The 23,359-nt window shown below is 46.1% G+C and overlaps 1 protein-coding gene across 5 annotated transcripts in view; it reads right to left on the bottom strand.

Moving 5' to 3' along the window:
• The window catches only part of GDPD5 (glycerophosphodiester phosphodiesterase domain containing 5), a 190,774-nt gene that overhangs the window by 40,550 nt on the left and 126,865 nt on the right, over positions 1-23,359 (bottom strand). For all 5 annotated transcript variants that reach the window (XM_037376789.1, XM_037376786.1, XM_037376785.1 and 2 more), the window contains 5 exons: positions 19,724-19,817; positions 18,998-19,057; positions 15,664-15,762; positions 13,372-13,465; positions 9,456-9,601 (listed from right to left, as the gene is read on the bottom strand). In XM_037376789.1, coding sequence (XP_037232686.1) covers positions 9,456-9,601; positions 13,372-13,465; positions 15,664-15,762; positions 18,998-19,057; positions 19,724-19,817 — 493 coding nt within the window. The remainder of the gene's footprint in view (positions 1-9,455; positions 9,602-13,371; positions 13,466-15,663; positions 15,763-18,997; positions 19,058-19,723; positions 19,818-23,359) is intronic.

Genomic DNA, 23,359 nt, shown 5'->3' with positions numbered 1-23,359 from the left:
GCACAACAAATACCAAAACCTGCTGGATGGTTCAAGGTGCCTCTAAGAATCATTTGTTTTCTTGCAGCAGATTGCTTTACACGCTCAGGTCAGCAAAGCTTTGGGGTAAAATAATCAGACCAAATGTCAGCAACAGCCTTCACACAGCTTCAGTATCTCTCCAGTGAATTCCTCTGGCTGAAGCCACATATCAATACCAGTTCATTTTCATGTTTGTTCAACGAGGGCAACACAGAGGCACATTATCTTCCAAAAAAAGCTCCCAATCAAAGCCTGAGTTGTCTAGGTGAGGACCGAGGCAATGCTGCCCTCGCACCCTCTTGCACAGCTCAGCACTGGGTCACGCAAGGTCGGGCTGAAAGAACTTTTTGCAATATACACGCAACACCCAGAGCTGTCAGCAGGGAGCAGCAGCCACAAAGAGCTGAAGAACCCACCCAGATTTGCTCCATCTCCTTGGGTTACTCTCAGCACCTCGGGTTTCCCCCTCCCGAGCAGCTCAGGTTTCCTCAGGATCACACTGCAAGGTGATTGCTCTCTACGGGGTAATGCTCAATATTTGCTTTTGGAGACTGCAGCAATCCCAAGGAAATAAAGCGAGTAGTCTCCAAACAAGAGACAGCTGACCTAGAGGAACCAAAGGGCAATAATCCAAGACCCCCAGCCTGTCAGGGAGGGTTGCTGGGTAGATGCAGCACAAGTCCCAGCTCAAGATGTGCCACCACGTCATGCAGCAACTGAACTCACACCCCTATAAAGCAGTCTCACCAAGGAGGTGGACTACAAGGAACAGAAAAGAAAAGCGTACCGTGTTGTAAATCATCTCTCAGGCTAAGGGAGGCTGAAAGGGCATGCTGGCCTACCTCCATGAAGCAATCAGTGTAAAAACCGACGGCACGGCTAGGATGACACGGCTGTTACTCACAGCGGTGAGTTCTGACCTCTGGAGGAAGGACAAACAGCAGGACAGTAGAATCTGACCGATGGTAAAAGCCTTGCTGCAGCCTGCTAGCTTGTTTGTGCTGCAGCAATGGGTGCCCCGTGAGAGGCTGACTGAGTTGGCCTCCGACTACAACAACTGGCGCCCAGCGTAGCTGAGACAAGCAGGAGAACCCGTGATCCATAACAGACACCGTGAGAGGTGAGCCATTGCAACTAATCGATATGGGTGTATTGCAATATTTGTTGTCCATCTTAACTCAAATTGCAACTACCTACCTATGCAGTGAAGAGCTCACATTGCATGAACTGAAGCTCATGTAGCCACAAGCGTGGCTACAACAGTATTCCACCTCTGCACAGGTGGACCAGCATGACCAAGGTTTTTTTCACATCTTACTTGTACACCAAACTCTGGCTCAACAGCAGAATCCTAACATAGAGAGAGCACAAGATCTGCTGTTTGATAAGATTAAAAACACTTCTTGCATCTTTTCAGTGTATTTCATTTTCTGCAGGACCAGGGTCAAGCCTTGCTTGAACACCATCCCTTCTGAGACAGCGCTGGTCTGAGATGCAGGGGAACCTTTAGGCTCAGTGACCGGGGAGCCCCAGCCTCCACTGCTGGAGGCACTCGAAGGAAACTGAGCCAAATAGATCTGAGGTGGCAAGTCAACACACAAGGGTCTCCATCACCTGGACTGGGGAAAAGTAAATTTAGACAGAGCTGAGACTGCACGTGGAAGCGACAGATGAAAGCCAAACAGAAAAACAGCTTTTTGGGGACGGGATTTCTCTTTGCCAGGCTGGACAAATCTGGCCATGTGAAGATAGCAGTCATGTTCATGCATCTTAGTGGCAGTGCTGTAATAGATGATGCAGCAAGCTAAACCCCAAGATTTTCATTCAGTTTTAAAACTTGGGCACGATGACTGTCCCATCCTCAGCACTCAGACATTTGCCACTGAGCTTAAGCCCATGGAGATACGATCTCAGCCCTTGGAGTGAAATATCCCACTCCTGCCTCATCTCTAGTCGCTACAGAGCTTGCAGACCAAGCTTTACTCTTCAAGAAGAGCAAAACTTAACTGCACCCCAGCAGGGCTGCATGTGGCTGCTGAGATACAAGGCACATCCATTCCTTCCCCAGGAACTTGACCCCAAACACAAGTTAAATAAACTTACAAAACTCTGGCCAGATCTATGTTGAAAACACGGTTTTGCAGCTGTGCAGAGGAAACAGCATTTGAAACTGTTCTAAGAGCAGGCTGTCACTTAAGGTCTAAGTGTGTAATCGGATGGTCAGGAGCTGTAACGTCACCTTCATCACACCACCACTAGAAGTGAAGAGCATCCCCTTGAAGGGCAGCACAGAGGGATGAACATCTCTGGCTGCTCTGAAGCAGCATATAGCACGGACATCAGCAGAAGTCCTGCAGCTCTGTAACACCATGCCCCACGATGGCACCTGCTGGGTAGTCTCTGTAGCACCACAATGCTATTAATTGCCAGTCTGATTCCCTGTATGTCAGAAGCTTTTAAAAAAGTAGATTATAAGCCTTGCAGACAAAGACATCATCTTCGTGTGGGCATGTGGTGGGTAAACTGCTAACCTAGCCAGAACCAATCACCCTGATATAGATAATTGCATCTCCAAATGAGTCTACCACTGATGCAGAAAGCTGTCTTCCCAGGTTTCTAAACCTCTAGGTCAACCCTAGCCTTGAGGAGACTGAACAAAGCCATTCACACCAATGACATAACCCAATGAAGGTCAACCAGAAAGCCAGGAAAGCAAATTTAATCCTGCCCCCTAAAAATCAGATGCTGTCTATTCCCAGAGGTTCCCCTGGCACTGCTTTGGGGGCAGGATTTCTCTGTACCAGGAGTTCATATCGCCTGCAATATGAGGCTTTTGTGAAAAAGGAGAATCCGAGTTACAGGTTTTTCCATCATCCCAGCCTGTCTCTGTTTCCCTCCATGAAACAGGGAGCCAAAGCCCCAAATTCAGCATGTTTAGAGCAGAGATGCGTCCAAGTGGGACAGTTGCTGGTACAGGAATTCCTAGCTGAGATTAGTGCTAAATCTTTTCTAAAAGGTTTTACAGCAAAACCTCAATAACTAAAATAAATGCATAATCTTTCTGCTTGTATTTCTGTCTCCATCCGGTTTCTTTTATGGGGTTCTTCCTTGGTACAACACATTCAGGCATGTTATAGCTGAACCCTAAATCCTGGTTTCCGGGAACGCAGTGCAACTGGACATAACCGATTTCTTAAGAAACCAGTGCCGAAGCAAAAGACACCCTGGGACACAAAGCAATGGTTTCACTCCAAAGCCGCTGCCCTGTGTAACCCATGCCAACATCCCCTGAAAGCCAGACAGACCCTGTGCAGGGTTCCTAGAAGCTGTTCCCTCACTTCGCACTTGTTTGACAGGCACAGCCTTGCAGAAACCCGGCCGCTATTCATTTCTTCCTGCTACTACAGAGACACAGCAAGAAATTTCTAGAAAATTCCCCATGAATGAACTCATGTTGACTATTTTTGTGCTTAGAAGTCAATTGCAAATGCTTTCAAATGGAGTCAAGAGCTTTGGACCTTCCTTAACGAAGATTAGGAAAGTGAGTTACAGCAGCACAGCCTTGCTACAGTTGGACATCACTACATTGTATTTTCCCCCTAACTAGCCACCTTGCCAGAGCTAAAATAAATAAATAAATAAAATAAAAAAAATCAGTGCATTATTTGCACGTTGGGGAGGCTAATGAAGAAGCTTGCACAGAAGAACTGAATTTGGCCCGAACTAACTGCAGCCACTGCACACCTCTGGCACTGTGCACTGAGCTGCACAAACAGATTTGATTTTTGCTTCATAAACAAGTTTAAGAATGTTTTCTCATCCTTTTGGAGATATCAGCATCATTTTAACATTTTTTAATTTATTTTTCCTCCCTTATCTCTCCTTTCCAGCATCAATCTGCATGTGAGCCAATAACTGGACTAAAAAGCACATGGCATGATTAGGGCAATACCTGAAAAACTAAGTTTTCCTTCCTGCAAAAAGACACCCTTTGGAAGTTCCTTGTGTGGGGCTTAGTATGGGATCTGCCAGTACATATTGGATTTCAGGATTAGTGTCCCATTGTGCCAGGTCACTATCAGGCAATAACAATACTGTTTAAAACATAAAATGTGGTTTTATCCCCAGGAATTCAAGGCATTTTAGAGAGCATCCATACCTAACATTCCTAGAAATAGCTCAATTAGACTGAATGGAAGTGAAAGAGTGCAAAACAAAGAAAAAAAATTCAAAGTATTGCCTTGGACAACAGGATAAACTGATAAATAGCCATCAGGGATTTAATAACTAGATACAGGAGATGAGACTCATTTATTATTGTACTGCACACAAAGAAAGCTGAAGCTTGATTTAATGAAACACTACCTAACCTTATGCAGATTTATTTCAATGAACACAAGCCTTTCTCCAGGTCTGACAGAAGATGCTAATTGTGATTGATTTTTACTATCAATCAGACCAGCAGACAGGTTAAATGACCTTATTTTTAACAGGTGGGCATGTGTAAGATGTACAGCAAAACAAAAAATGCTTCCGGATTTCAGCAGCACAAACCAAAGCATTTCAGAGCCCTTAAAAAACAAAGCCATCCCAAAGAGGTGGTGGTAAAGTTTTGGTACCCAAGATAAGATGCAATTAAGGTCCTCAAAACCAACAGGAAAACAAACCCTCTAAAACAATAGAAAGAAATCACCAGTTCCCCATTAGTTGAAAGCTCTCCAATAAGCCACAATCCCAACCGGAAGTTTTCATTACTGTTTCTATCGATCGCTGGCACCACAGGATGACAAACCAGCATCTCCATGAGAATGCCCACACATGTTGGGGGCTTCACCTTCAGGTGCCAAAACATGGGGAAAAACCCACAAACCAAAACCAAACCAAAAAGCACACAATCCCACATGTGCAAGGTTGGATTTGCTAGAATTTCCCCCGGAACAGCACGACACACTCCCTGTCAAGGCAAAATATTCCCATGCAATAATCCAACAGGCAGACCCTAAGCACAGCGTAACGCTGGCTGCCCACTAAGGTACTTTGTCCCAGCAATGGGTACTTTTCCACACTGGAGTTGTGCAAAGCCAGTGAGTCAGCACCACCAAAAAACGTTCCTCTGCACGGTGCCTGTGCTTGGCAAGGAGATGGACATTGCCTGCCGTGCAGTAAGGAGCTCGACGGCACGAGCATTGTATTCTTCACGGCACACGGACAGCTGCTGCGGCACAGCCCTTCTCAGTGCCGTTAGGACATGCCAAAACCCAGCTGTATGGGTGGTTTGGCAAAAGAGTTTATTTCAATGCTATCTGTAGTCTCCAGCTCTAAAATCAAGAGCTATTCTTTCCCCCAACATGCTTAGATGGTTTCCACAGGTTTACCCTGATTGTTTTTAGGCCAGCCAGCATCTTTTTGGTCCCAGGAACAGGAGGTGAGTTTCCAGACTTCATGAAGGTTTCCAGGGAGACAGATACAGCTCTGGCTCAGAAAAATCCTTGCTATTATTAATCCCTTGTGCGATCTACTAAATTTGATGATCAAAGATCATCATGACGAGCCTATTTATTTTTAAGGAATGTATATTTATGACTTAACAACCTAAACCCAAATAGGATTCAACAGTATGGACAACACCTTCTTCAGATCCCAAAAGCAAAGACAACCTGCTTCAGCCTGAAGCATCGTGTAATGAAAGACATTTGGGAGAAGACTTCAAAGGCGCAGACAGCAGTTGAAGTTGGTGTCCTACTGGATGAAGTTCCTCATTTCCATCCCAGATTTGGTCACAGCTCTTACCTTCTACCATTACTTTGTCTATCCTCAGCATATGCAGCGTATTTACTGCCACAGGGAGAAGGCAGTCAAGCCTATCAACAGTGAAGACAAAATGCAACTAGATTTCTGGAAAAAGAATAAACAAAGATGGAAGACTAAAGACAACAGACACCTGCTCATAAAACGCTCCAAAGTGTTTAACATGTTAACATGCAAACTTTATGGAGAACCCCCACGTCATGTTTTTGGGTGTTGGATGATTTCTGGACCCATCAGGACAAGACCCTTTCAAACCAACAGAAATCAAGTGAGGGCTGGAGCCCTCAGTTCCCAGCACATTGCTGCCACAACCCTGATGCCATCCTGATGGGGGTCCAGAAAAAAAGAAAGAGATCCGGAGACTGAATAATTAATTTTAAAAGAGCCTTTGAAAAGGAAGTGATTGATTAACTAAACACCTGCTAAGGGAAAGGATTTTCAGATAGCACCCCGATGGGAACAGACATCTAGCACAGCAAAAAGTGGGCATAACTGGATGACATTTAGGCAAGGGAAGGTAGGAGGAGTCATGCAGAAGAGCCTTCCTAGCAGTGAATTAAAGTTCACGGGGGAACAGGACGATACCAAAGGGATGTTGCTTGGAGGAGCATTACACCACTACAGACAAATGGTCAGCCGGTATGAAACCAGTAGCTCTCCTGTACTGCAAAAAGCCACACCTCATGTAGGTACAGATGACAAAACGGTTTCTGATTTTTTCTTGCTACTTAAAATGCAAGGCCTTCTTCCCTTCTCCAGTGTTTCAAGCCAAATTATGAGCCATATGGCCTCTGGTCCTCACTTTTTTCCTCCACAGAACAAGGCCAGCAGTTGAGTCACACTCACACAGATGCTAAGAACACTCCTCTTAAAAATCCTGAAGGGACAAGAGAAGAGAGACAGGGTGCGTGCATGGATGGAGAAAAGCAGGCCCTGGAGCTCAAAGGAAGATCGTTACCCCTCTCTGAAAATGGGGCTGCGAGCAGTGATGGATCAGTATCCCTCAGTATTGTATCCTTCTGGAAGTGCACACATCTACAGCTGTCCTGGAAAACTTCATTTCACCCTCTTTTGCCCCATCTACCATATGCTATACCCTCAACACATCTTTTATTTCAGGACAACAAGCATCTTCAGCCAGCCCACGGATCTCCTTTGCTGACTTTTATCAGAAGAGCACTCAGTTATATCTGTGTCTTTCTAGTGTAAGAGTGCTGGATGTGCAAATGCAGTATCACGGACCTAGTCCTGCCAGACAGGCGAAGCGCTCAGCCATCAGGCTCTATCAGAGAGCCTCTTCATCTGCACAGGAAATCCCATTTGTCTTGCTTCAGGAGATTTGAAGGCAAATATTGCATCGCTTCTTCTCATCTCCAGTCCCACTAGATCAAGTTTCACCTCAGGTCCCATACTCCCAGGCTCTGCAGACTTTTGATCTTGACATTGCCCAAGGAAGGATGTCTGAATCCCACAGCCCAGTCTCCAGACTCTTCTCTGGGCTATTTCCTCCTCCCCAACTCCCCTTGGCCATTTCTCCAAACAAAATCTACATACCGTTGGTCTCAACAGCAAAAGCACAGCAAGCAGCCCTATGAAACAAGGCCCTACTAACAGAAATGCCTTCTGGCAAGGCTTCAAAATCATTAGTCTCCAAGCAGATATGATTTCGTACAACCCAAAGGCTTACACTGTAGGTGGAGCTCTTCAAACTCAAGGTGACATTCAATATAGTGAAAAGCTGGGCATAGATGGAAGTATAGAAGGAAGTTTTGGCCACCTCCTCTCTGGTCCTCATCTTTTTCATCCCATCTTCACTTTCCCATTCAAGGGCACAGTCAGAGGACACTCACTGCACATACGACGGCAAAGCTGCTGGATAAACCTACTGCCCACTCATCATGGGACATGCACACTATTGCTTGGAGGTTGGAACAAGGCTTGTTAGTCTCTGATCTTGCTTCTTGGGGGCTTCAGAGCAAGCCATCTGCTGTTAACAGACAACCAGCTCTGGGCATCGGGGGAACAGCGAAGGGGAGGGATGCACTCCGCTGAACGCCACCCGGGCCACAGCTCCACACGCAGCACTGAGCATCCTCCACCACCGCTCTCAATCAGCCTTTGCAGCCCTCTGCACCCTAACATGCAAGCACCATCTTCCCAGATGTTTTTATTTGATACTGCAAGGAGTGTTTGCTGTCTCTCAGGAAGAACATGAAACCAAGCAAAGGGCCAAGTCTCTGCTGGGAGTCTTGCTCCAGATAAGGTTTGCCAAAGCTATCTGGAAGATAGAAGGAATTTGTCTGTTGCTTAGTTTCTTTAGAAGGCTATGGGGGGCACACAGGCCTGAAAATGCCACAGGAAGGAAATCTAACAGGTTTTGTGATTTCCTGCCATGCGGAAAGCATGCAGAGCCCAGGTTCTCACTTGGCTGCTTCTGGCTTCCATGGATGGTACAATCCCAGTGGGACAGGGAAAAACACTTATCATGCCCAGAACTTCATTCCACCGCCCACAGAGGCAATGTAGTTAAAAGTGTGATGCAAAATAAGCTGGCATTCCAAGGAATTGCCTATAGAAAGAAATCATTAAAAACAAAGATAACTAAAATAAAATACTTGTGTCATTTCAGGTGTTTATATCACCTACGAAACTCCTAGTGAGCACTCTTGAACTTGAAGAGGACCTCAAGCATGCTCCAAGCCTGCCAGATAGGTTCTGACAGCCTACAGAGATATTTTTTCTGCTTTGAATGTCAGCATAAAAAGTTACTTAGATGCCTTGAAAAAAATAAAATAATTGGCATTCAAAAGGCCAGTGCCTACGCTACAGTATGCTATCTTGTCTGAAGTCAGTCAACCAGCAGAGACAGTCAGAGGTATTCAACAGACCTAGGTACAGAAGTACTCAAACTAGAGACTCAGACCAGTACGACTAAAGACCACAGGACATCTACCCAAGCCCAGGGCTGTGTCCAAGCCAACATGCTCCAGCTTTAACCTGGACCTGCCCAAAAACCTTGGAGAAGAAAGGACTATATGATTATGATTTCAGGGTCTACTCAGAGGCAGATGACAGGAACGTTTCATCACCTCACCCAGTCCCATGATGATCTGCAATGCAAGATTACCGTGCAGTCATGTAGGGTCAGCACAGCCCGTTTGTTTTGTTTTTTGCAGATTGCCACATACTCAACACATCTTGCTATGAGCCAAGTTTAACCACTGCTGGTGGGGTTCTGCAAAGGACACAAAGACTGAGCCTCAAGCTCTAACAAAAACAAAACAAAAAAATTACAGACTTCTACTGCTGCAGCTCAACAGCCAAGCCTGGAGAGCAAAACCCAGCAGAATCAGCAGCAGAAAAACGCAATGGCACAAACTGTCCTGAGCAAGGCAAGGATTGTCTCTTTTGTTTGTAAGGCATCTAGAACATCTGGGGCATGACTTGACTCTGGGTTCATGTGCTGACTTACCGCCACAGTAATTCTATGCAGAAGAGGTGCCTTAATGTTGTATTTGTCATATATATTGTCTGGAGAGCAGCCTGGAGACCATCCAACCCAGTACCATCCTTTACACAGGCAGAAGAGTCAGACACCACAGTACTAGTAACATGAAACTACTCACCATCGGTGCTCCACGGTGACCTATAATGGCTGGCTTTGGTCCCAGAGCCTTCTTCTCCATTATGCAAGGGGACGAGATGGTGAGGGGGACGAGGTAAAGTGCAACTACAACTGCAAGGTATGCAGTGAACATCAGCATCTGAGAAGCTGAGATGGAAAGAGAGAGAAAGAGCTGATGAAAATGTTGCTCCTGACCACCCCACACCACAGCAGCAAAGTCAAGACACCTTCATCTTCCTCCAGAGGAGAGACTAGTCTACAGCTGTTGACTCCTGTACAATAGCAGAACCCTGTGTTTAGGGAAGATCATATTCTATAAAAAAACAACAACCAAACGCAATTTCCCACCCCAAAAAACCCCAAAACAACAAAACAATCAAAAACCCACTCTGAGGTAATCAAGTCCTGAAGGAAGTTTTCACATTTTGCATTGAAGAAACAAAGTTAAGCAAATTGCTTAAAGTTCCAGCAACACAGCCCAAAACACTGCTGATTTCCAGCCTTTTGGGTAGGGCAGCACCGGATTTTGCCCTGCCTGAACAACAGAAGTAGATGACCATTAAACATACCTACAAATAAGTCATGACACCATGCTGCTGCATTTAGCATCACTTGGGTTTACATCAGTTGTGTTTACATTGGTGGTTCACTGCCACCACCCATTTCAGCCAGGGTAAAGCCACTTTAACTGCTTCTGCATTAAAGAACTGTGTCAGCCAGAACTGAGTTAATTCGCAGTAACAGTTTACTGATTAAGTTGCTCACGTTTAAATAAATCCTTGGATCGTGGTGGTGCTGCACTCCCCAGGGTCTCCCGCAAGCAACTATCACAGGATCGGCAAATGCAGCAATGAGGGTATTGAAGGTACCGGCTGCAAGGCGGCTGCAACGCCTGGGGCCGGAGGAGCAGTCCTGCCACCCACACCATGCCTCAGCCACCCACCTCTGACAGCCAGTGACTTCTCACAAATTCCAGTCTCTGGGAATCTTTCAAAGGTGCTGACAGTGCAACAGAAACAGCCCTTGTACTCAACAGATGTGGATTGCTTATAAAGAACAACAGGCACCTTTGAACTCCTTGAGCTATTTGGAGTCACTTGAAACCACGCATACTAAAGCAAAAGACATTTTTATTTTTAAATTATTTATTTTGCAAACTCATCAAGGCTTTGGGACTCAAGGGGGAACTTCCAAAAAAACCCTTTAAAACAAATATTTGCAATGGCTGCAAGATGGAGAAGCTCTTTTGGGTGGGTTTTTTTGTTGTTTTTTGTTTTTTGGTGTTTTTTTTTTTTAGGAAAGAGACAGAATAGCCCAGCTCTGGTCCTGACCACACCGATCTGGTTTCACACATAAATAAGCTGCTTTTTGCTTCCAGCATCTAATAGCCACATTCAAACATGTTCCTACAAGCCAGAAAGTAACACTAGTAACTTTGCCAGCTAATTTTTCCTCCTCTTTGGAAGAGATGTCAATCACCCACAGAGCACTCAAGGAACTGAATGGCATCTTGCTAAGTGAGCGCATGCTGTGTCCTGCGCCATAAAGGTACAGTGAGTGCCCTGTAGTTGCGTGTTACCAGCATCAAAATCTCCAGATGGACACAGGACATGATCCTGACCCAACTCTTGCTCACCCCAGGAACACCACACACCAACCAGGCTTTGAAAGTCAGCCTAAGAGTCAGCAAAGTCTCAGGCTTTGCAAAAAATCTGGTCCCTTCCTTCCTAGTACTGCAGTTTAGAGATTAAACGGCTCAGATTCAGACTGAAGGTTAAGTACCACGTGAAATGCCTGTGCTTTCAAATATTTTGATCATTGGACTGCACCCACAAGGAAAGGAAGTCCCCGCATGGGTCACAGACCCTGTCAAAATGGAGCTGAAGACCTCTCACCCAGCCATGCATACGTGGCAACTGAGACCATGCACAAAACCCCCAAAATGAAATACCAAGTACACACTGTCCAATTTGAGGTTGGATGCCTGTGTGGAAGAAGCTCTTCTGGTGACCACCCAAGCCAAGCAAGCAGGACCGATAAATCTCCTACTTTCTACAACATGACGCCACCACCAGCAGCAGCCTTCCTTCTTCATTCCTCCTGCTCTTAGTGATCACTCCAGCCTAGTCTGGGTTCCCAGAAGAGCATGCTTCTCACACTCCTGTTTGCTACCCAAGACTTCCAGGGATGTTTTGAGTCCAATGTTTTCTATCTAGCCTCTGAATCAAGCTTTTGAAAAACCAGCTACTATCTTTTAAAACACTAACTAGTCAAGAAACTTCTATTTTTCGGGTTCAGAAAAAGTAGCAGGGGGGGACACAAACAAATAGAACAACAAAAAAACCCCACCAACATATAAATTTGCTCAGAAAAGGCAGTTGCTGAAGATTGTCACATGCCTCAAAGAAATGGCAAGAACACACTTGCGTAGCTACACCAGTTATTTCCTAAACGTTATTAGTGAGTGAAATCCTATTTTCCCATTACAAGCGACTGTAGGTTCTCACAGAGATTTCAGTTCTTCTCTTCAATTTTTAACACCACCATATCAAGCATACCTGCACCAAAAAGCCTGTAAATGCCTCCAGGCAAGATACCTTTTGCAAGTAAAATGACCCTGAAATAATTGTAATACACAATGGTACAGAAGAGATGGACATTCTTCCTTAAAAGCAAACAATAACAAAAACCCCAACCCAGGAGAAAAAAAAAGGAAAACAGCAGCCTGGATTATTTAAAAATAAATTTTAAAAAAAGGGTGGAGGGTGGGGAGCAAAAGAAAAGCGCCATTTTCATTTTCAGGGAACTCAGCTGCCAGAGTAAAAGCATGAGGAATTCAGGAGCACATGCAGCCTCTGCTCTAGGTGGAACTACACATCCTCCCTCAACTGCCAGCCTAATTACATGTGAGGACATATTTAAGAACCACCAGGTCCAGCTTTACTGGCATATTTATGAATTAAGGCAGAGCAATTCTTTCTTGAAAGGTGTCTCTGGATATCAAAAATCCTTCCATCTTCAGACACCATTTCCTCGTTCTTAACTCCCACTTCTTGGAAGTCTTTTGCAAGTGTCTGCCAAATCCCTCCAGGGCTTGTATTTTGCTGCAGGTTAAATACCAATGAAAATAATTTTCCTGGAGCTGGCACAAAGGTCTGAGAATATCCATGGATACCCTGAAGAAAAAAAACTTCTGAGGGCACAGAAGGATCAGATTATTTCACAAGAAAACCTGGAGGAACAGCTCAGGCCTGGGAGAGCCCCTGGCAATGAGGTGGGACAGGGGAGATGCCCAGAAGACCTTATTTCAGTGGATGGGACTATCAACAAGAAGAGCTGGGTTCAGTGTGCCCTTTATGGCTCTGCTCCCTTAGGCCTTTGACCATATCTCAACATGCATTTAAGGAAGCACAGAGCAACCAGGGGACCAGATCTCTACTGAGCCCTCTGGGTCCTACTGTACCACAAGCAACAAGTAGCTTTCAAGAGCTACAAATGCAGGTGAAGGAGAGCCAAGGAGCCAGGGAAAGGGAGAGGTGCTTATGAGAACGTTGAATGTTACAATGCAGAGGGTGTATTTATATTTTCTAATGCAGACTGATGGAAATCTAGATGCTTTTATTCATTTCATCATTGAAAAAAAAGCCCTTTCACCTCCAGATCTGGTGTGCTTCTGATGGCAACTTGACAGACATAGGATCTGGGTGTATGCCCAGACCAGATCTATCCACTCCAGTTCCACCTGGGTTATTCTAGGAGAGCATCCACCTCCTCAGCATGGCAGAGCTGGAGGGTGCTGAGCCCTGGAAAGGAACCAGCACTGCCTCCTTCCAGCTGGTTCCCAGCAAGAGGACCCAGTGCCCCAGTAGCCACCCACCAGCCCCTGACCACCATGAAAAGACACACATGGTACTTACTGGCTTTCTCTGTTCGTGCAAACTGCCCAGCTATCAACCATGACAGGGCCGTGATGGCTGCAAGCGCTCCTATGTGCAAGAAGGGGGCTGTGGCCTACAGAAGAGAAAAAATTATTGCAAACACCCCAGCACCTTGCAAATTCACTGATCTTGCAGGCTCCACAGGGCACAGATCGCTCTATTTCCAGTTGGATTTCACACCATTCCTGCATCAGGCTCCTGCATCTGTTTTGGCTATCTCTTCTTCCAAATCTTACCATTGCCTTTAGCACTCAGGCCACTATGAAGGCAAACCAGGAAAAGTCTAACCCCCTTCTTGAGGAAGAGCTCACCCAATAACACAAACATTTAGCAAAGGACTGCTTAAACACCATGCAAATTCAAGTAAGGCTCTTGGTTCCACCAACTATTAAATTTCTTGTAGTCCAGTCGAATGCTGATCAATGGCTCAATGTCTAGATGTAAAGAGTAGTGTCCCTTGAGATTCCTATTGGGACCAATACTGTTCAGCATCTTTACCAGCAACACAGACAGTGGGATGGAGTGCACCCTTAGCAAATTTGCAGATGATACCAAGCAGAGTGGTGTGGCTGACACTCATGAGGGACAGGACACCATTCACAGGGACCTGGATAAGCTCCAGAACTGGGCCTACATGAATATCATGAGGTTCAACAAGGCCAAGTGCAAGGTCCACTACCTGAATCAGGGTAACCCCCGCTATCCATACAGGCTGGGGGATGCAGGGATGGAGAGCAGCCCTGTGGAGAAGGGCTTGGGGGTGCTGGGGGATGAAAAGCTGGACATGACCCGGCAATGTGCGCTCGCAGCCCAGAAAGCCGCCCGTGCCCTGGGCTGCATCCCCAGCAGCGTGGCCAGCAGGGCGAGGGAGGGGGCTCTGCCCCTCTGCTCCCCTCTGCTGAGACCCCCCCACAGTGCTGCGTCCAGCTCGGGGGTGACCAGCATAAGGGGGACACGGACCTGTTGGAGCGGGCCCGTCGGAGGCCACGGAGCTGGTCAGAGGGCTGGAGCCCCTCTGCTGTGGGGACAGGCTGGGAGAGCTGGGGCTGTGCAGCCTGGGGAGGAGAAGGCTGCGGGGAGACCTTAGAGCAGCCTTTCAGTAACTGGAGGGGGCTTGTGGGAAAGATGGAGACTGACTTTTTAGTAGTGTCTGTATCAATACAACATGAGCTAATGGTTTTGAACTAACACAGCGTAGACTTAAGACTAGATATCAAGGAAGACATTTTCTATAATGAGGGTGGTGAGGCACTGGCACAGGTTGCCCAGAGAGGTGGCCAAAGCCCCATTCCTGGAAACATTCAAGGGCAGGTTGGACGGGGCTGTGAGCAACCTCATCTGGTGGAAGGTGTCTCTGCTCATTGCAGGGGGGTTGGTCTAGACCTTTAAACATCCCTTCCAACCCAAACTATTCTGTCATTCTATGAACACACTGGACTGTGTATCACCATGATGTACCACCATGAGGGAAAGTTTGAGATGGACCCTCTGAGTCATGCTTCTGTTTTCCAATTGCCTGCCTAAAACTTAAAAAAAAAAAAAAAAAAAAAGAAGCACTTCTGAGAAATGTTAGTCATTCGTGTGAATGCTATTTTTTCCCTCCTGTATTTGTGTACTCCCAAATACACAGCAGTGATCACCAGTAAAACCTCTCAAACCTTTCACAGGCAAAGTATTTTTTATCCCTTTTTGAGGAAGGGGTGGGGAACAAACAGAGAGCAGGTCTATCAAGAAATTAACAGTTTGCAACTATTTTCCTCTAGTACTTATATAACCCCACAGCATACCACAAGTCTTCCTTAAAACAGGACTAGAGCACAGAAGTTAAATTTATCTAAATCTAAAAAAGAATGTATGTGTAATATAAAAACAAACCCAGAGTACTCCTCCCATAGGGACTTGGAAAAGCATGATGCTCCAGGCCTGGACACCAACGTCCAGAGCATCGCTAGCCAAACCAAGAAGAGGAATTGCCCTCTCCCTCCAACAACTATGAGTCACACCCAGCCTCAGTATCTTCCACATCGAACTCTGCAGCCAAGCCCTGCTTTGAGTTTAAAGGAAAAAGCCCAGGAGATGGAGACAAAGCAATACAGTAGCCTTGAGGACTCTGTGAGAGTTCTGCTGTAAAGTTTCTTGTTGCCAGAATTTCAGTATTTGGAGTGACAAACATCAGGACAGGGTTTTATACAGCAGAAAGTCACAAAATCCAACATGTAGCTGCACTGGCCCTTTTCCTCACCCAGAAAAGCATCCTTGCAGACAACTTACTTGCAGTGAAATAAATACCATCTCCCATTCGTCGTCCCAAAGCTGTGCTATCGATGACATGGTCACCACGGTAGTTATTAAAGTCGTAATCAGGCCAATCTGCAACAAATATGAGAGTACTTACATACTGGATCCTATCATGGTGTCAGTTTTACAGGTTGGGAAAGAGAAAAAGAAAACTTTTGTATGTAATAAAAGGCCTAAGCCAACTACCCTTAGGGCCCACAAGGAAAGAGGCTGGGCTCATGTACTGTCCCAGCACAACCTCCCCTTTTCCACCACTGGAGATATAACACTGGCCTGAACAGTCCCAGGAGGGCACATCTCATGGAGGATATCTCTCACTTTCTTCACACAGCGGACAATGATATGGAAAGATCAGGTCATATTCTCTGCCAACACACTGGATCAATACCAGCTGCCATAGAGATTGGGTTCTGCCATGCAACTTCAGGAGGTGATCCCAGACTCTCCTGGCCCTGCTGCAACAGCCCATGACGTGGGATGTCTGGCAGGCTTTGTTCAACTTGACTGTCCAACACCTCTGTTCAGACATAAGCCTGGAATACACCCAACAAACAACGAACATTGCACTTCAATAAAGGGTGAACGTGTGCAAGCAGGGCTGTGCATCCTTATCACTAAGCGATCATCCTGAGATGGTTCAATTACAATTCGCCTGGGTCTGAAATGGCAGCAGCTGTGCAGTCAGCATCCAAGCCACGTTGACAGAACAGTTCTAACGACAATGCAGCTTGAGAAGAGGCTCTGGATGAGATGGTGGCTGAACTGAGATGACAGACCAAGACCCAGTTCATCAGCCACCTCCCCCCTAGCCTCCCTTTCCCTCCACATGGAAGCACTCAGAAGCCTGAGTGAGGCAGTCAAAAAGAAAACGTCACCTCCATTTTGAAGGTAGAAAGTTCAAACCATCAAAGACTACTAGAAATAACTCCAGCTGTAAAGACCTAAAATCCAGTATATCAGTATATCAGTCTTTGCTGTTCCATATGCCTGCCAGATTCAAAGGAGGAGGAGGATGCTCTACGCCTCAGTCTCATGTACCATCTAGGTCTGAAATCTGTGTGGGAGTCTTGGGGCAGAAAAGGCCAACTTCGCAATGAGTTGATCTAGGATGCACGCGACATCTCTAGACCCAATTTCAGATTTACCTAATACCTTAGACAAACAAATAAAAAACCCACACATTCCCAGCATTTACAGAAATTACTTTTGTACATAAGAACAGGATTTCTCTTTCTAGTTTAGCTTCTGTTCGCACCTGCTGTTCCTCTCCTAGATGCCCACAGATGGACCTGCCAAGAGCATAAGAGGTTTCCACAGGACAGCAGTGGCTCGCTCTGAGCCTCCACCTTCTGGGGAACATGAACAAAGCACATGGGGCAGCAGAAGGGGCCAAGAGATCCAGCTGTCACAGGCTGATGAGAATCCTGGCGCCAAGAGGCTGCATTCAAACCACTTCCTAAATCTAACCAACCCATTTCTGCACATCCACGGCAGGACGGGGTCCGTTTGCCTATTTAAAAGGCACCCCTCAGTGACCTATAGGGGCAATCCACACTATTGCAAGAGGTTTCCTGATTAAGGACTCTGAACTAATACAACACAAAGCAATGCATGTGGACAACTGCGCTTTGCGGTGGGGCTCTGCATGCAGTAGGCATTCTGCTCCCCGACCCTGCGGCCAGACCTCTGGGCCGCCTGCCAGAGTGTAACACCAGCACACAACTCTGAATCTACTTTTCATCCACTTTATATCCACCAAAGCTGAACTCCAAATTCAGCATCAACAGAAGACTTTATCAACTACATTTCTTCAAGTGCAACCCTAATTCCCCTTGATGTTGCTGCCCTGTGTGGCACAGAGGTGTCAGGACACAACTGTATCTCCATTCCGTTACTTCTTCCGCCCATCAGCTCCAATCTATTGCTTCTTACCCTCCCTCCATGCATCTCCAACTTGGCTTACAATCCTCAACTTTTTTGCAGGATTACAGGAGAAAATTGGAAGGAATCGTGCAGTTTGCACATACCAGCCCTTCCCATGTGCTTTAATCTATATTTGAAGGTAAATCAGCACAGTTGCAGAGAAGAATATTAACTTATTCCAGTCTCTTATGTCAGCCTCCTTAGAAAGCTGAGGGAGGTGCAGGGAAGGAAAAAGCGAGACAGAGCAACACGTCTGAGCTGTGATGAAAGGTGGACTTTTTTGAAAGAAGGGAAGGAAGGGTAAGTTTCTCTAAGCAAGAATTAACTGATTTCCACCAACACATTCCTCTTCTGGACTTACTCATCCAAACCCACTAGCCACCTGGAGCATGTCTGAAAAATACCATTTCCCCTGATGAAGAAACATATGTTAGACTCAAGAATCAACTGTCTTCCAGCAGTAGTCAGATGGTCCCTGCCCCCTCTTTGCATTGCATCCCCTCCTCCAAGGAAGCATAATTTATGCATTTCTAGGGGAAAAAAAAAAAAAAAAAAGCCCCCAAGGAGAAGGTGAGGTGGTCTGTGCTTTCCCTGTCCTAGGGGGTGGTACATCTGTTCAGGCTCTGATCTTTCAAGACCCTGTCACATGCAGTACAACCAGTTTCAGGAGGAGATGTGTATCAGCACATTCAGGACTGGTCCCTTAATTACCTATTAGCAGATTGCCAGTTACAGTTGAATCCTGCCAAGCAGTTTTCTTTGGCACTGTCTTCTCCGGCAGCTTGCTGCATATCCTTCCTCTCCCCTTCTCTGCTCTAAACGTCAGATCTGCATCTCCACTTATATTTCACTGCAATGTTTTCCAAACTGCTTTATGTATAAATCAGGACCTCCTTGGGTTCCAGCAAACCACAACCTGCACTTTGCACTCTCCCAGTTTTAACACCTACATCTTCCTCCCAAGGCTTTTCCCATCAGTTCCTCCAAGCATGTGCAGAACAACTTCATATCTGCTCAGCCCCTCTTCCAGGGCTGGGTTCAGCACAGAAAGGAGCACCAGAGAGGTTCACAATGGAGTACCGTGCTGAGCAGAGACTGAAGTCGGGTTTCTCTAATGGCCTGGTGTTTCTCAGTCTCCAGCACTAGACCCCCTGTCAGCAGGGACCCCAAAGCATTTCACCAAGGTCTTAGTCCCCGTGCTTTGGCTGCCCCTGCTGTGCAATTTGCTCAGTCCTCTGAGCCGAGGACACATGCACCACAGATATCTACAATTTATGCTCCTCCCAAAACGCCCATGAAAGTGTGTGCCACATACACCGCCTGCTTCTTAGACTCCCGTTTTATTGAGATCTTGCTCCCTTCCAAGATGAGAAGAGCTATTTACCTTGTGAAGCCAGTGCAGATTCATCTGCTGTCCCACAGCTATGTGACATAGTGCTAGTATCTGGGAGGAAGAAATCAAATGTCAGACATAGGCACAACACAACCTTTAAGTGTTTGAACACGCAGGAACATCATCGTCATCCAAAAAGATAACCAAAGAGGCCAGGACAGAAAACAGGGCTGGCAGGAAGATGGTCCAGCAGACACCACCTATTTCAGTTGTACAAACAGATCTTCTCCAAAGCCAAGGATATGAAGGGAAAGACACTGACCTCTGAGAGGCAGGGAGCTGAGACTTTGGTCCATGGATACACAGCTTCTGGGACTGCAGGAAGCAGTGCCTACATGGGGCCAGGGACCAGCATGCTACGGGAATGGACATCACCTTGAAGGTCCCAGCACCCCAGGGTGGGGGGAAACAACTTGCACTTGCAACTGGCAGACACACCAAAGTGGAAACTATGCAAAACAAGAGCTGTATTCCTCCTCAGGCCAACTGCATCACTGGTATCAAAGTCTCTGTCTTTGCTCTTCATCATCTGAGGTCAAAGACCATGCAATTTTTCACTTTCTATTTATTTTAGGCAACTTAAGGCACAGGGGAAGGAAAGAGAGAGAAATCACTTCCAGAAAAAAAATTGTTCAAGCCATAGGTGGACTGAGAAGTTCATGCCCTTTTAAAAACAAACACACAAACCTCTAGAAAATGGCATTTTATTCTACTCACCAATAACACTGTAATGTACGTAAAGCCAGCAGCAGTTGTTACAAGTATTGGAATGGACCAGTCACTCCAATATCCCATTCGGTTATATAAAAACCTGAAAGACAAGCGTGAAGTACAGATTACGAAGAGATTCAGCACTGTAACAACTTCACTGGGATCAGACAAAACTTTTTAGAAAATGGGTCTGTCTTTCTGTTCCTACTGTACAGATGAGACACAGGCAGCAAAAAGCACAAGTCACTCTGAAATAAAAACTCAAAACGTTTGTGCTTTGATCCCCCATGGGAAATTAACTCTGTAGAGAGGAACTGGACAATTATGTCAAACAGCAACAATGTGACACTGGAGAGAAAAAAACAAACAACCAACAAAACCATACAGGATCAGTGCTTGAGGTTTTTTAAAAAAAACACACCCTAGAAACAAGATAAAAGTATCCCCACTTGTGGTGATGTTTGCCTAAATGATAGATCCAATCCTGTCCCATGTGCCTGTAGACTAATAAATACAATATAGAACTAATTAGTACTAAGGACAGGGGAGAAAAATTAATGTTGCTGTGGAGAGTTCAAGCCTGACCTGGATTAAAACTTTTTCCACTGGATTCTTAGAAAAAAACATCACTAAATTGACTTGGATTGGGGTTAACTTTCTCTCCATGTAAATCCCCTGGTACAGCAAGGACAAGAAGGTTTCAGGGTGGATGACGCAGCAGTACTGCTCACACACACCCAGCAGAAACACAAGCTTTGGAGCAGCGCCGGGCTGCTGTGTTCTCTCTCTCAATGCAAGGACCACACGAAGCCCACCCTGACCTGCCTATCTCAGGCCTAAGTCCTGCTGAGGAGGAGCAACCAGGTTCAGGACACACCTGAGCAGATATTCCAGAAGGCTCAGTTGAGACAGACCTCACGATATGAAGGGATTCCATAACACAGTAGACCTTGGGCTTCTCCAACAGCTGACAATGTGGGTCTCAGGTCAAACGGTCCCACTAGCCTTCTTCTGCCCTACCCACCAGCTCATTCAACGGACTGGCCAAGGTGAGCACCTGAGGTTTTTGTTGCTTTTTTGTGGTTACAACAGACTGAAATGCTGCATGCAAGCAGGTCAAAGATTCAACCTCCCTCCCACCACTCAAATCCAGCATCGTTCCTAAGCCACAAACTCTGGTCTGGCAACTGCCTCATCTATTCTGTGCAGGAATAGAACTCCCACAGAAGATCCGGAGAGCAAATCCTTGAGCTCAAACATACATGACCCATGTCCAGGTTCTGCTTTGGGATTCAAAGAGACATAAAAGGGATCCAGAGGGATTCAGACATGCTGTTAGTAGAGAAGAGGGAAGAAAGAGAAGAGGGCTTCTCTGAAGTCCTTGCTCAATACCACCACCAAGAGCTTCCTTAGCTCATCTTTAATACAATCAATTTTTTGCTCTGATGTCCCTTCAAATGGCCCTCAGAGTCAGGTCTTCACCTGATGTGCAAATGGCTGTTTTAAAAAGCTGTTTCCATGGTAGTTATGAACCAGATAAGCCTTCTCCAGAACTAAGGAACAAAAAAATTTGCTACACAGACTTGCATTTATAGCCCTGCTCCAAGAGGGAACACAGCCAGGTTCACAAATTACAGCATCTCCCACATCCTTCATTAACTGATGTTGAGCTTTCTGTTGTAGCACATAACCTCACACACCGGAGATCTGAAGTATAATGCCATTAAGTATAGACACCAAAAAGTGAAATGCCTGAAGCAGTAAACTAAAGAAAGCATTTACTTAAATTTAAAAGGCACAAAGCCCTTTCACTGACAAGGACCTCATTGCATAGTCAGCCTCACTGAAAAAGGTTAAAAGCCTGCAGCAACACATGCCGAGCTATAATTCTGCCTTGTCTTTCTGAAGCCCACTGCAATCCCAGAGTAGTCCCCTAAGTCTTTACAAGTTTAAAGGCCAACCCCCCACCTTCAGGTAGGTAAACCCTACCACTGCCACAATCTAATTAAGTCAGTTTGTTTTTACACAGCTAGATGCATTCGCTGCTGGACCCCAAAACCACTGCCTGAACTCAGGCAGCATTTGCTATGCTCATCTGTTGGTCTCTGCTAGCAGCTGCTCAGCCGCACTTAGCAATGCTCTGCACATCTGGGTTACGAAACAAAGAACATCTTAATGAATCCAGGTTTCAAGTACCATTTCAATCTAAAGGACACAGAAGAGAGGTATTGCAGCACACTGCAGTTTCAACTAGAATAATGAAGCTTTACATTAGCATGCTAATAACTCCGCCGAGCAGGACCTGGGGAAATAGAAGATGTGAGGTTGAATGAGCCAACAGGGTGCCTCCACCTGTGATTAAGTCCAACCACACACTGGGTGGCTTTAAGAGAAGTGTCACCAGCAGACCAAGGGAAGTTGCTATCCCTTCTGCTGAGCACTGGTGAGGGGGCACCACCCCCACAGTGCCCTCCCTGGTTTGGGCCTCCTAGTTCAAGGAGGATGTGGAAAGGGTCCAATGGAGAACTACCAAACCAAGACGATGAGGCACCCGGGGAACACAGTTTGCTAGGAAAGCCTGAAGAAGTTGGACTAGTTCAGTCTTACAGAGAAGAGGCTGTAAGATGACCTGATTGCCAACTATGCTGTCTAACAGACAGTTATGAAAATGTTGAAATCAAACTTTTCAGGAGTGACAGACACTGTCACAGGGGAAATGGCCCTTGGAGGTTTGGGTTGGGAAATCTTCTCCTCACAGAGGGCGGTGCAGTGCTGGCACAAGTCCTACAGTTTCAAGACTTCAGTCAACTTGATCTACTGCTGGCAATAGTCCTCCTTTAAGGGGCTGGTCTGACAGATGCCTCCAACCTTCCTTCCCCTGCCATGGTGGGACAGGTTGAAGAACTTCAGTGTAGTTGCCTGCACATGGCACGAGAAAGGAAAGCTTACAAGGATGAGCTCTGGAGGGCAGGAACAAGCTCAGCAGTGCATCATACCAACATGACAGCAATTCTTTGTCCCAGTTCCTCCAGGGAGCCCCTGCCAATATCTTGGTGTGCTAAGTCCTGTGCAGAGATGGAATATGCCCCCCCTGAGTCCTCCTTCTAGTCCGACAGAGGTCATGGCTGGCAATTAAGTCAGTGGAGCAGAAAGGCAGGCACAGAAACAAGTAGCAAAGAAATTTTATCCACAAAAATGACCCAGAAGTAATAGCCATTGAGGAACATCAAAGACGGGGTTTCTAAGAGCCAGGACCCCACTACACCTTATCAGAACAGGCTCACAGCACTGTTGGGACCAAAATTATGCTTTCATCTCCATTACACCCTGTCTGGCTGAAACCTCTTCTGGTTTAATGGAGCCCACACATCTGTGCTGGGAGGGAAGAGGGCCAGGATCAGCCTGAATGGACCCACTGGAAATTTCCTCTCTGTTTGGAATCAGCACGGCCATGATTAAAACCCTGCCCCATGTTATCATCCTTCCTCCCAGTCTTTCTGAAGCATTTCAGGCTGTTTTTCAGAAACCCTGCTGTTCTCCTCGACCTCTGGCGTCATAGCATAGAGCAGGGATCTAACTGGGGTTACAGCACATACAAAGCACTGACCCATTTTCAGCACTGAATGGCAATGCTTGAACAGA

The sequence above is a fragment of the Falco rusticolus genome, chromosome 2, assembly GCF_015220075.1.
Source record: "Falco rusticolus isolate bFalRus1 chromosome 2, bFalRus1.pri, whole genome shotgun sequence".
NCBI lineage: Eukaryota > Metazoa > Chordata > Aves > Falconiformes > Falconidae > Falco > Falco rusticolus.
The sequence above is the reverse complement of the archived record's forward strand: the minus strand, read 5'-3'. Positions and strand labels throughout refer to the sequence as shown.